General features: G+C 40.3%; 1 protein-coding gene across 7 annotated transcripts in view; it reads right to left on the bottom strand.

Annotated features, from left to right (window-relative positions):
• SLC25A21 (solute carrier family 25 member 21) overlaps window positions 1–14,302 on the bottom strand; it is a 349,268-nt gene that overhangs the window by 21,809 nt on the left and 313,157 nt on the right. For 5 of the 7 annotated variants that reach the window (XM_075613316.1, XM_075613317.1, XM_075613315.1 and 2 more), the window contains 3 exons: window positions 13,087–13,146; window positions 11,875–11,982; window positions 3,948–4,112 (listed from right to left, as the gene is read on the bottom strand). In XM_075613316.1, the coding sequence (XP_075469431.1) occupies window positions 3,948–4,112; window positions 11,875–11,982; window positions 13,087–13,146 (333 nt within the window). The remainder of the gene's footprint in view (window positions 1–3,947; window positions 4,113–11,874; window positions 11,983–13,086; window positions 13,147–14,302) is intronic. The other 2 variants (XM_075613319.1, XM_075613321.1) reach the window with 2 other exon arrangements.

Raw genomic sequence — 14,302 nt, 5'->3', positions numbered from 1 at the left:
TTAAAAATAAATAAATAAATTGGCGCGAGCAGGGGAAATTCATAGAGCCGCAGCAGCGGCCTAAATCCACACTCGTGTGGTTATCATTAATTGTCGAACACTATATATATATATAAATAAAAACGGAAATAGCAGTGTAAGTCAAGTGCAGAATAAATTAGTACTTCAGTATTAGGTGATACCTTTTTTATTCGGACTAATAATTTATGTCATAGGACAAGCTTTCAAGAGTTCTCCTCTTTTCCTCAGGTCATAATACTGATATACAAAGGAATCTATGGCTAAAACAGAGGCTAGGAAAGCGGGTGGGGGGGGGGGGGGAACCCAGAGATGTAGATAAGGTAGGGTTAGGAAGGGATGTTTGAAGACATTGGAAGGGTAATAAAACGGTGACAAGGAACAGCATGGCGGGGGAAGGGGATGCTGTGAGGAAAGGGGAGGGGGGGAAGGTGTGGATAAGAACATTGGCAGAGAGGCAGGCTGGATAATTACAAACAATTGTGATAGTGTGTGAGAAACCCCATATCCGCAGTAGGTCCTCTTGTTTTGGTGTCAAAGAGTCTTGTCTTATTCTGAGTTCAAATGTTTTCCGTTCTTGGGTGTGTTTAAAAACACTACTGTTTAGATATATTTTCACTTTGGGTGCCCTTTGGATGTACCTACTAAGTCATGGGGTCTGGTACTCCGGTGGTCCCATGACATGTAGTAGGTACATCATAATAATAGTTTTTCTAGGAGAGCTAGTGTTCTGCACAGCATGCAATCTAAAACTAAGTGGGAACTGACTTCTCCCCTTCCGTTCCATCATCCGCAAGCTCCAGAGCCCACAAGTCTCTCCCCCACAGAGCATACAATGTAAATGTGCTGCCAGAGGCATAGGAAGATATAGTGACTTGCCCAAGGTCACAAGGCGAGCTAATAATGGGATTTTAACCATGTTCACCCGTTTCAAAGGCAGTGACATTACCACTGAGCTACTCCTTGATTAAGTTGTGCTTAATTATGCAACATTTGGTTTGGCTGAGGTCTCTGTTGGCAGAAGTAGCACAGTTGCTTGTAAGCACTGCTGATGGTTTATGCCACTTTCTCGGAAGGGTGGAGGCACCCACTCTATGATGAGTTGCTGACTGCAACCTCTAGCTGACCCCAGTTAATTCTCTGTCTTTATGCTACTGTATATTTTTAGTTCCAAATTAACAAATGCTCCTACATTTTATAACGTAAGGGATTTTAGGTAGAAAAAAAATGCAATTCAAGCCACTGAAAGCACAGGCATTCAAACAGTAAATATCAAAAATTATATATGAACCCTCAAGCTGCCCTTATGACATTTTCCTGAACATCATGACGGACAACCTGCCAGGGACCCTTCTGATGGTTCAGAGAACGTCATGCTACTACCGCTCATTTTCTAAGATACCTTCACTGCCACATTGGAGTGGTGAAGGGGCTTGGACCAGATGTGAAGACCCGTATACTTCCTTTCATGTCACTGGGGGGATGGTCGTGTCCATGTGATCGCTACCCCAAACCAGTGGCACTTGTGTGTCGCAAGTCTTCCGGCATTGAAAGGGTTTAAGATACATGTAATGAGCCACTCATATCTTCTTTATTTTTCATAGTCACTATTTGCGTGGCTGTGTTTCTAGTTATTTTTGTATTTAGTTATGGGATTGGCCTTTATTCTCAGCGCACCTATTTTTGATTTTCTATTGAACTGGTATCAGACACTTGCTTTTTTTTGTTGTTGCAAAAAGGCATGGTTTGTGGAGCCCGTCATCAGTAATCCTGAGCCCACGGTACTGTCTTCACGAATTGCCACTCAGCTATATGAAATGGGAGACATTAGTCACACAACCACAAGTACCAGGTACAGAAACTGAAGGGATAATGCATAGCACTGTAGCACTTCTTTTTTCTTGGATTGTATTGATGCACATATTAAAGAGGGGGAGGGGGGAGAAAGAAAGGGGAAAAAAACCAGCAGCTTGGACTGCTGCTTTAAGTGAACAAAGTAACTATATAAAGTATATCATGATCCCATATACTACTATTGGAGATGTGTAAATGTTCATATCTGTGCTGTGTACTGTGCTGCGTTTCAGCTCACTGGACAATTATTATTATTATAATCTTACAAGCAGGTCCAGGTTTGGTGTTTGAAGTCTTGAATTAGTTGGTGCAAAATTCACTGAAACCTGTGATGTGACTGCTGCACTAGTCTTTTGCCTTTGTTTGTATTCCCTGTACAGCTGCTGCACGTGGCAAAACAACACAGGCATCATGAATCCTCGAAGAGAAGGAATCCCAATCCAAATGTCAGTGGAGGGGAAAAAGAAGGATATCCCAAAGCTCCCAATGATTCCAGTTTAGAGATCAATACGTTCACCACAAAACCTGTCACATCTACCACAAGAACAGCTACTGGACAAGGAAGACGTGGTCTAAAAGATGGAAATAAAGACTATGAGAAGTGATACCACATACAGTAGGAAAAGGACAATGAGGGAAAGAAGAGTAAAGAATCGCGATTACAGGGACTGAGAAAATAGATCCACTCAGCCTGAAGTGTTTCAGTTATTGCTCTTAATTGGAAACATTCAAAATGAATTTACTGTAAATATTCAGATACAAGCTATACATTAATAATGACACATATAGAGGTATTATTAATGGGTAAACAATGCTACTTTTTTCCCTACAATAAGTATTTGGGTCAGAGTGACAATGTGCAAGAGCACGTCTGATGCTGCAAGCTAATATTGTATGTGGGCGCTAACCCCAACACAAAAAGCCCTCACCTAACACGGAATGTGCCGTCCCTAAATTCCAACACCTTTCTCAAATAGGTCCTTACAGAGACCACATCACCTTTCTGAGGCATCCAGCGGAAACTCCATTCATAGTTAAATAAGGATATCATTTGCGGTGTCAGCGAAACGCTCCCTGCTTTATATGAGTGTATTTGCCAATTTCTGTGGAGTGTGTATTAGGGAACCTCATGCATGTGAGTTGTGTATGGCAGAGGTAAATGATACAAAAGAAAGGTTGACTTTGTATGTGTGCTCCCTGCCCCTGCATGTGAACCTGCAGCTCCCTACCGCTGTGTGAGATAGAGAAAGTCACAGGCTCGGAAGCATCAACGGTGCCAACAGAAAGTAGAGACGTCGACAATACAGGATGACGAGTTCTTGTTAGCTCGACAAGGAAAATATTGTCCCTGGGATTAAATGTTCTTTAAATGTTTCAGCTACAAACAGTCTTTTTACTGCCGTATCTACCTGTGCAACAACTTATAGACAAAGACTGCCAATACACCACTCTCCTAACAGAAAAAATACCTCAATCCTCAAGCTCTTTCTACCCATGCACAGTAAATGATATAGCATGTGATTATTTCACTTCAGGCTGCACACAGACACCATGTTAGTTTAATGGCAGTTGTTATCACTACTAAGTCCAGTGTTCACTGCAGCATGTGCGCCTGGCAGCGCGTGCATGGGTGAAAGCCACGATGTGCGGTCTAGGGCGAGCGATGGGAGGCGCGGGGTGGGGTGCGGGGGGCATTGGTCTACACTACCTGCACTCCCATTGGTCTACACTATCTGTCCTTCCATTGTCTGCCTGACGACTATGTGATCGTGTCGCGGCAAGTAAAGACAAAATGATTGTCCTCCCTGCCAGTGTACGCGTCACAGCGCTTTGCGCGTCCACACACAGCGACTGGGGCCTTCCCCATAGAGGGCTGTGCTGTGGTGTGTGGCGCACACAGCAGCAGCCACTGGGGACCTGGCCTAAGGTTCTGCAACTTACAGTAACTGCCCGCCTAAATAGCAACCAAATGCCCAAGGTTGACATATTTATTTATTATGCTCATTCAACTTCCTTATAGCCCTGAAAGTCAGATGGCAAAGAAAGGGTTTATCAGTGAGACCACCAAATGATACCTCATTTACAGGAATCGCATTCTTCACATTGAAGTAGAATCCAAAATAAACCATATTGAAGACTCCGTGACGCCCCAACGTTGCGCTCAGTCCTTTGTTAAGTCCTCGGAAACCTATTCCTTCCGTTCTGATCACGTGACGTGCCTGAGCAAAAGTGGACGGTTGCTGCATGGGGGTAAAAAGAGATCTGCCTGTTAGACCTCAGATACATTTATATAATGTTACATGAGGGGGGAACTGCCCTGGAGAGCTTACAATCATAAACAGGTAGGTGACCTGCATAAGGTCTTTAACGTCAGAGGCCAAAAGAACAGAGCTCTTTAAGTGTGTGCCAAATTCTGACCGCAAAGGGCTTTGAAGTGACCTTTTGATCCTGCTAATTTCATACCAGTTGCTTAAGCAGCTAAGTGCAGCTTTTCACACCGAACCTCACTTATAAGTTAAGGTAATGTAAATGTATATGGAACTGATGTTACAAATGCTTGAAAAATGATAACGTATAATAATATTTAAGAATATCAATGCACGGGTCCCTCCCTCCTGCATGTCTGCCGTGAGCTCCAGTACTGTGCTATGCTGATCTCTCATTCTACCAAAGAATCTCTGGGACGTAACACCCGTGTTCCCCAAAGGCATCAGCCAAAGGGTGTCACCATTTACTGACGTTTGGTAATGATGCAGCTGTTCTGTTGCATTGTGAAACTCACCAGCCTTCTCATCCCCTGTACCCAATGTTTCAACCTACCCTGCCTTATAGATTGTAATCTCCGTGAGGCAGGGCCACTTCTAACAACACATTGCAGGCCCATCCTACCTCTTCTAACACCATTTTAATCGTCTGTAAATGTTACGTTTGCCCATAATCATATCTCTAACTGTCCATGAAATGTGTGTAAACTGAACGTATTAACTATTCATTTAATGCAACCATGTATTATTATAATTCTGGCTTTTCCTGTCTGTCTCATGTGTAAGAAAATAATTGTATTTAATTGTAGTTCTCAAACTGACTAAAGTATTGTGATGTCCCCTTAAGTGGAGGCCTGTAGTTACTTAAAAAATAAATGATGATGATGATGATGATGATGATCAAAAGGGAAAAATTGGCTTATCAAAAATGTATTTTCCTTCAGTCCGTCACGGCACCCTGCCATTGAGTAGTTAGTTTTAATTTTCCAAAAATCTTTAGTAGTATTATAAACGTTAACATATAAAGCTACATTTCACATAAGATGTGAGTAAGGTCTTGTTTTCATGTATTTGGACTCATTGTGAATGTAAACTAATTTATATACTTGTTATTCTTCTGAACAATATAGTATCGTAGTTCTTTGTGAGTCTCTAAAGCTGGGATCGTAAAGTAGTTTTCCAAAGGGATTTGATAAGAAAAGGGCCACAAGGGTGTTGTCATTTAATTTTCTTCCCTGTCCATCAGGCAGCACAGTGTCAGGTTTGCACAGAATCAGGCAGCTAAACTCTTACTCCTGAGGTAGGACTGGGAAAATCTTGCATGGGATGTATAAAAGATGCATATTTCCCCTTCTAGACATTGTTATTGACAGTGATACATGGAGAAAAAAAATAACTATGGCACCAGACTTAACGATGCAAGTAATATTGATTGAATAACGGGAGGGGAAAGTGTGTGCTGCCATGATGGACTAAAGCAACATATATTTGCTGTTAACGGAATTTTCCCTTTATTTTCTATACATCAGGCAGGATTTAATACAGCACGTGAGGTTTGCACCTTGAGCTTATGTTTCGGGAAGGTATGAATAATTTTCCACGTCTGGCTGCTGTGCAGATCTGTTCTGTTGATGCCTGTGCCTTCCCCACCCAGGAAGTTGCTACAGCTCTTCCTAAATGTACTTCCGATCCTCCATATCTGGATGGTTAGCTTATTGATGTGCCAGGGGAAAAGCCTTTTATCCACATTGCAATAGATTCCTTTCTCCTTTTTTCTCCCTGCAAATAGGACTGGAAGTCTATCTGATTTGCTGAATCACTCCATTTGCTTTAGATTTGAAATTAGGCACCTACAGTATTACCACCCAGGGAATAATTCCTTTTCGCTATTGTCTTTTTAATGAGGTCATAATGTCGGTAAAACAGTCTCTTGGTTTGTATGGAAGAATGATGAAACTTTAGAACAGAATTAAAGAATCGTCCCAAGTACCACTGCTAATGGAATACTAAATAAGGGTCTTTAATAGAGCGTTTGTAATTCACCGACACGTTTAGCTGATGTGATTGCCACTACGATCGTGCTTTTACACGTAAGGGTGTTAATCTCTGTTTCTTCCTGTGGCTCAAAAGGCTTGCGACAAAGGTACTAAATTGGGATCTCATGCTGAAAGTAGACCTCTGATCCATGGTCTAATATATTTTATTGTTTTAACAAATCTTCATACAGTATAAACAGTTGATCTGAGCGCCCCAATTGCTGCAATCGGAATGTGCAAATGCGTCTCTATAACTGAAGAAGACAACTCATTAAACACATTTCAGGTTATCAATTTTAGCTTCTTTAAATTGTGACTCTCCAGCGGACTTTGTAACAGGAGGTCCTCCATGTTGGGTAGAACCCATTTGAGCTCTACTGACATAATTAGCAGGTCTATGAACTAGGCCCTTCTGGGCCAGTATGGAATGATGGAATGCTATTCAGTTTGCCTTGCATCACCTTCTACAATACTCGTGGTATCATCGGCACAGGAGAAAAAAAAGTATATAGCATGCCAAGTTGAAATCCCATTTTAAGGTCATGCTATATACAGTATGTGCTCTAAACAATCATTCTGGTAAAGAGAGCAGAACCTACTGTCTTTGGCATTTCATCTTTTTGCCTTTAAATTGCTCTCTGGCAAACCCCAGCAATGTACCACATACTGAAAAGCATGCGGATGGAAAGCCCATTCCTTGTCATATCTTTTGACGGCTGAGGAAATCTGCTACGATATTGTCTTTTCCTCTATGTTCTGCTGATATGTGGAGTCCATGAATCTGGTCAATTTCTTTATACTATAGATTTTGCTTAACAAGGCTGGACTTCTTGTGCCACCGTGACTATTAAGATACATGGCTGTTAGCCTTTGAGTAGACTGTGTCGCTTATGTCATATCTTAGAGAAATGTTGGTTGGCCAGACAAGGCAAATTGCGTCTCCCGAGAAATTTGCCTTTTGTTCCATACGTTTAATACTTCTGATTGAAGCGGCCTTATGTGTATTTGAGCCCATGCAAATTATTCTATTGCACCTAACATAAGGCCCAGAACCTATAGGGCTTGACGGATTGAAATCACTCGTGCAGTTCAAGATTTTTACTTGTCTTGACAATTTGTAAGGGTTTCTATCAGAAGGGATAAAAGAGCTTCTATTGTGTTAAACTGTAGCCCCAAAACATGCATTCTCTGGGATGGGAACAACCGGCACTTGTCACAATTGATGGTCCATCTGAGACCCTCTACAACTTTTAGAACCTTTTCTAGGTCTTCAGAAGATCTGACGGACCCTTTGCAAACCAATTGTTAAAATATGGAAACACAAAAATGCCATGTTCTCTGGGAGCAACGACCTCAACTGACACGACCTTTGTGAAGACTCTGGGGTGGAAGAAACCCAGAGTCTTCCAGAAACCCAGAGAGTTCAAGTGTCAACTTCCAGTGTCTTATTGTCATATTCAAACAAGGTGAATCTTAGACATTTTTGATGAGATCGACAAATTGGAAATTGAAGATAGATGTCGTAAGCCTATAGCCACCATATAATCTGCCAGATTTAGACTATTGACAACTGATTGTATAGACTCCATTTCTAAATGTTCTCTCCGCACAAGCTGGTTTATGAATTTTAAGTCCGGCACTTAAGCTTCTCATTACTTTTGCCACTAGAAGAATAGAATGGAATAAGTGCCTCTTCTTTATTGAAAACTTGGTACTGGTGTAACTACCCTTGATTGCATGAAGCCTTGAACTGCTTTGGTGTTTTGTTTTGGCCTTGGTATCTCCTGTGCTTGGGTCCCGAGAGGGTCTCTGGCCTTGGATTATGAGAACTAGACCAGGGCCAGGAGGATCCAGTGGAATGGATGATGGGTTCGGTGGTCATTTATCAATATCTCAGAAGTGTACTGAATCTAAAATTCTTCACTTTGTTGCTATGTTTGTGACCTATTTATCAAGAATTCTTACGAAATGGTGTAATTTTTATTAATGAAAGTTCCTACCTAGTTACCCTAATGTAAATGTGCTATATAAAAACTGCAAAAATGTTAACATTTACAGCAACTTTTAAATGGATCCCCATTTCTCCCAAACGTGCTGTGCAACGCTAAGAAAGTGCAATGGTTGGTACTTATAAAAGGTCATTATCTGGAGGACAACAATATTATTAATTTACAGTTACAACTAACCCCTGACCTAAAGAGCTTACAATCTAATACTTGGCTCTCAGACTCAGGGAGATAAAGGCCCATATTTACTAAGCAGGCTACATAAGACACCTCCTGGCACTGGGAGAAACCTTACCGTCTACTGACATGAATGATATGTATGGGGTCTCCCAGCGCCAAAAGGTGTCTTCTAGCTGAAGACTGCTTTGTATACATCACCCAAAGTGTCTTATAAAAGCATACATGGTTCAAGCACAGGTATCTGGATTAAAGGGTCTCCTTCACTTGCTTTCTCCTCCTATAAGATCACTAGTAGCTTATACTGGATGTTCCTTTTCAGAGATCATACAGTAGGTGTCTCCAGAATTAAACACAACTCTTCGATAGCAGACACACAAAATGGAGCGGAACAAAGAATGTGACTGAATCACAACCAGTTATCGTCTTTGTCACGGGAGACCAGGCAGTTTACATCTTTTTACCAGGATCATTCATTGAGCAAAACGAGATAATGAAATAAATTGTGGTTTATTCACTTAAAATAGGCAAACACAGTGGAACATAAAATACATAAGAAAGACACACTTACTGGGAGTCTGGGCTACAAAACCAGACTTTCCTAGCTGAATTGAACAAAAAAACAAAGTCTTTAGTTGACCGGGACTTAGCCCGAAATGTCCTGAAACTCAAATTGGCATGATGTTCCTGACGTCACCGCTCTCTTTCCTCCATATATAGGGCACTATGCGTTATAGTTTTTATAATATTTGTTGTATTATTCCATGCAGTTTTATTTTTTACCTACAGTGGCAGCATACAGCACAAAGCAGGTGGAATTGAGATATTTCTACTACATGAATCAGGGCAACTGGGTCCTTGTGACCTCAGGCCAGAGATATAACTTTCCTGTTCTAGTAACTCACCTCAATAGTTATTTTTTATAGGGTTTCTCAATGAAAATACCATGAAGAACTCTTCAAAAAGAGGGGGAATTGGTACAATAGGATAAAGAGCAGTCAATGTGTTGTGTTCAATTCTGGCCAAAGCCACATACACAGTATGTGTGATACTGGGCAACTCACATTATTTCCCTTAGCCTATACATGGACCACAGTGATACAGATGCTGCCAGGAGCCCACCAAAGCAGTAGCTGCATGAATATCTTTAAATTCTAATTATATAGTGCTTTAATATAATTTGAGTTGACCTTCTACTTTCTGAAGAAGACCATTAACAAAGCTCCCTCACCTACTGCACTCCATGCTGACCAGATTTATCATTGGAAAGTCAAAACAGATTGCTGCTCCTGTGGCCAGGACCACGGAAATGTATAGGAGTTTTGACTAGGATTAAATAAACATCTCTCAGGACCAGGGAAAAGATTTGGTTAATGGGTTTATCTCTGCAGTACAATGAGAGAGAGAGAGCTGATGAAGAGCAGGAGATATAACAAGAGGATGAAGAGAAATAATACAGAAAGCAGGAAGCAGAGTGGAAATGAAAAATGAAGGGTTATTGAGAGAAAGCTCAAAGGTGAAGAACAAAGCAAAATATAAAAGCAGAGATAGGAAGAGTGAAAATAACACACACACACACACACATATATATATATATATATATATATATATATATATATATATACAGTGTTCGACAAACCTATACATTTGCTCGCCCCGGGCGAGTGGATTTAACCCCCGGGCGAGTAAATATTGGCCCAAGCAGCACACGTTTGGTACTAGGTGGCGAGTAGATTTTTTTGTGTGGCGAGTAGATTTTTTTGTGTGGCGAGTAGATTTTTTGGTGATTTGTCAACCACTGTATATATATATATATATATATATATATATATATATATATATATATATATATATATATATATATATATATATATACGCACACTCTATAACAAAATTTTAGTTTGTATATTACAATTGAATATTCTCCCTTCTTAATATGATTATACAGTTGTTTGGTTCCCTATTTTCCTCCTTTTTTTTTTCCTTCTCTCGTTCTATATATATATATATATATATATATATATATATATATGGCTCTATACTTTATGATGGGTGTTCTGCATTAACACCACAAAAGCCCTCAATTATTTAATATTCTAACTGTAAGGAAACGAGAGAGAAAAAAGGAGGAGAATAGGGAAACAAACAACTGTATAATCATATTAAAAAGGGAGAATATACAATTGTAATATACAAACTAAAATGTTGTTATAGAGTACTTTATGAAGATAACCCACCTAGGGTGTAAAAACGAGCTCAACAATACTTACGAAGTGTCATTTAGGGTCAAGTGAAGAGTTCAACGGGAAATTTTGTGGGGACCTCAAAGTGTAGTTAGGGTAGAATCAATATGAGGGACAATAATATGGCATTTCCACGGCTTCCAGGTTAGTTGAAATTTGTGGCTTTTGTCCATGAGAAAGCTTAGAAGCTTCTCCATCAACATAAAATGCTAGATCCTCCTCTCTATTTGCGCAGTACGTGTCTCTTGTAGACATACAGACTGTCTACCTGAAACAACTTGTTTGCCAGAGCAACGGAAGTATAACTATTTTAACCTACCATTTACTCAAAATGCACAGCAAATCAAGATGTGCCTCTATGTAGATCTGAAACACCTTGGTCAATTTGTTTCTGTTGTGGAACAAGGGCCAAATTATTATCACGCTATAGTGAGCTCCGCAAATATCTTCTTTGAGCTCTATATGCTTATCATCTACAATGAACATTTGTGTCCAAAAAACCCGAAAAGGCTCAGTACAAATAAAGAGAAGTACGGTATATCACACCCATACTCTATCCCTGCAACATTTGGTGATGATTGCTTTATTGATTCTATTACTGGGGGGTGAAAATCAGTGGATGATAGCATAAAATTGACAAAGGTATTTGCGGCCAACTTTATAAAGGGGCAAACCCTTGCAAGACCAGAGTGTACGAATGACAGGGACATGTTTAAGGGGTTACATCTGGGTGATTGGTGCTTTCTGTACCAAATTCTGACATCTCAAGTATATCAGAGACTTGGGACGGAATATGTTTCCACTGGCTACCTCCTTATGTGTGATATCAATGTGTTCAACAATACTTTGCTCAGTCACCCGCCCCCATCTACCCTGATCGTTACTGCACCTCTGACAAGGGCAGGGTGGAGTAATGCTAAAGAAAACAAACACTTTTATTGACAAACACTCCCCCATTCAGAGGCCCCATAGAAGGGCAATTTGTAATTAATTTCTAAATAGAAACAAAAGCAACCCCATCTTTGATTTTAGCAGTTAGATGTGTGTGAGGAAGCCAATTTAATTGTTAAATTTTTTACAATAGGTTGTTTGTTTGGCAGGCTATGTGGGATTGCACATATAAAACATAAAATGCATGTTCATGCACCAAAAGTGCATTCTGCAATTATAGGATGAATTCAACCATCACCTGCTTTTACCTACATTTTGTAAATTCTTCAAATAACCAGATATCCATGTATAACTTGTACCCCAGGCGGGGAGTGAAGCCTGTTACCTTGGCATATGCGTCACGGTTAGCTTGGAGTCCAACCTTTACCACCTCAAAGGGGTTTACCACTATGGCCTCTGTAAGTCCAGATCCCAAGCCGGCAATTGCAAACACCTACAGTATGAAGAGACCGTATGATAAGAGCTGTTGGAATGACAAGCAGTTGAGCTAATGGGAGTAATTAAACCTTTTTCTAGGAGTGTGACATGGGATGTCTGGAAAAAACAATGATAAGGTGAAGCCAAAGGGTTATCTTATGCTGTAAGAGGTAGCTTTAACAGCTTTTACGTATCCAAATATATTTTAACAAAAACATTTTTATTAACCCATTTCACTTAAGGACTGAAAAGTGGGGTAGCACACAGTTACCAATAAGTAAGGTCCATTCAAGTGCACCAAAGGTGATATAAACCGTGCATTAGCCTCAGGTCAGTGGTATGTTGGGAGACTTAGAGACAGATCATTTACATGATCATGCGCTGATTTACACATCATGGACAAAAAGTAATTGTGACGTAAATAAATAAAACAAACATAAAATAAAGTGAAAATAAATAAGCCAGTGTCACTGGAGTGGACAAGGTGTTACCGAGCTATAAAAATGCTACATGAAGCGCTATGTACATTAATGGCGCGATATAAAGACAGACATACATACATACATACATACATACATACAGTACATACATACATACATACATACATACATACATACATGAAGAAGGTGAGTTTTTAGCTCAATCTTGAATTTGGTACAAAAGGACCATTAAGTAGAAATAGGACATTGCGCAATTTGAATGTTCCAGAAAATGTTCAGATCTTGGTATAATCACATAAGAGTCTCCTCATATAGGGAACTTTCAGAAATAGCAGTGTGACAGGTACCTAGTCATCATAAACACAATAATCCTGCCAACTATCAACCCTCAGACTGATTAATTCATCTACAGGTCATTGGGAATCTTATCTTACATATTAATTTCAACGATTAATACTATGTAGTGATCATAACTAAAGTGTAATTCACTTTTAAATGAACTGCACAATAAGTTAATAGTTTAGTAGGACCTACCTCCCATGCAATAGTAGGTTGTCTCACTTACTGGATTCCTGCTCGTCTGAATGGCTCACCTTTGTTTTGCTTTGTCCTAAACACTTCCAGGAATAACAAAGATGAAACACCTTATCATGATAAGACACGTGCCAGGTCTGACTTACCCATGCAGGTGGCAGAGAGAGGGGAATCAGCAGCTTTTTATATTGCTCAAAGGTGAAGAACTGCAAGAGAGCAAAGGAAGAAGACTTTCACATAGTACTTTGTGCAACCACTTTACTGATAGACATTGGAAGGCAATGGGCTTTTGGACTCATCCTCTATGTGCCTGGGTTTGATGCCCATAAGGATTTGAGTGACCACCGAGTAGCTCTCCCAGTGTTTAGAAGAAGCTTGTGGGGAGCGCAGATTTTCACCATATAAAGGGAAGGAAATATATAATAGTGTAATATGTCCAAACACCTGTAGCAATATGTATGGGGATCGAGATTAAGAACTCACATTCTCCCAGTTAAAATACAGCATTGGAAGACAATCTGAAGACTCTGTAGTTTGCAGGGGGGTCTTGCTTAGGGTACTCTCCCTGGTGTCAGTGGAACAAACCCTCGATGGAAACAGAGACAACTCTAGTGCAGTGGAGATCGGACTCCTGACGAAGCTGCCACGCCAGCGAAACGCGTAGAGTGAACTAGCAGCAACTCAGAGTGTGCCCCTCATGCCCCAGAACCCGTGTGGACCCATTTCAAGATCGATCGCGAAACCGGAAGTGACGCGACAGGCCGGACCGGAAGTGATGCGACGCGATCCCGGGAGTGGGGTAGATGGTGTATACTGCTGCTGCGCTTTGATTGTTACGTGTCTATGCACATGGTGCTAATGTAAGTGTGAATTACCACTGTTTTTATTGAATATATCAGTAGTGAACATACAATGTTGCCCTAGAGTTGTCTCTGTTTCCATCGAGGGTTTGTTCCACTGACACCAGGGAGAGTACCCTAAGCAAGACCCCCCTGCAAACTACAGAGTCTTCAGATTGTCTTCCAATGCTGTATTTTAACTGGGAGAATGTGAGTTCTTAATCTCGATCCCCATACATATTGCTACAGGTGTTTGGACATATTACACTATCATATATTTCCTTCCCTTTATATGGTGAAAATCTGCGCTCCCCACAAGCTGCTTCCAAACAGTCAAGAGAGGAGGAACGGGATCTTCTCCTAAGAGGGTTGAGCAGCGAATTTTGCTATTACTATTACTATTTTTGAGCACTGTTTATACTGATCACTATATATTTATATATTTATTTATCACTATATATTTATATATATATTTATCACTATATATTTATATATTTATCACACCTTTATCGGAAGCGCCTCA

Source organism: Ascaphus truei, chromosome 9 (genome assembly GCF_040206685.1).
Source record: "Ascaphus truei isolate aAscTru1 chromosome 9, aAscTru1.hap1, whole genome shotgun sequence".
In the NCBI taxonomy this organism is placed as follows: Eukaryota; Metazoa; Chordata; class Amphibia; order Anura; family Ascaphidae; genus Ascaphus; species Ascaphus truei.
The sequence above is the reverse complement of the archived record's forward strand: the minus strand, read 5'-3'. Positions and strand labels throughout refer to the sequence as shown.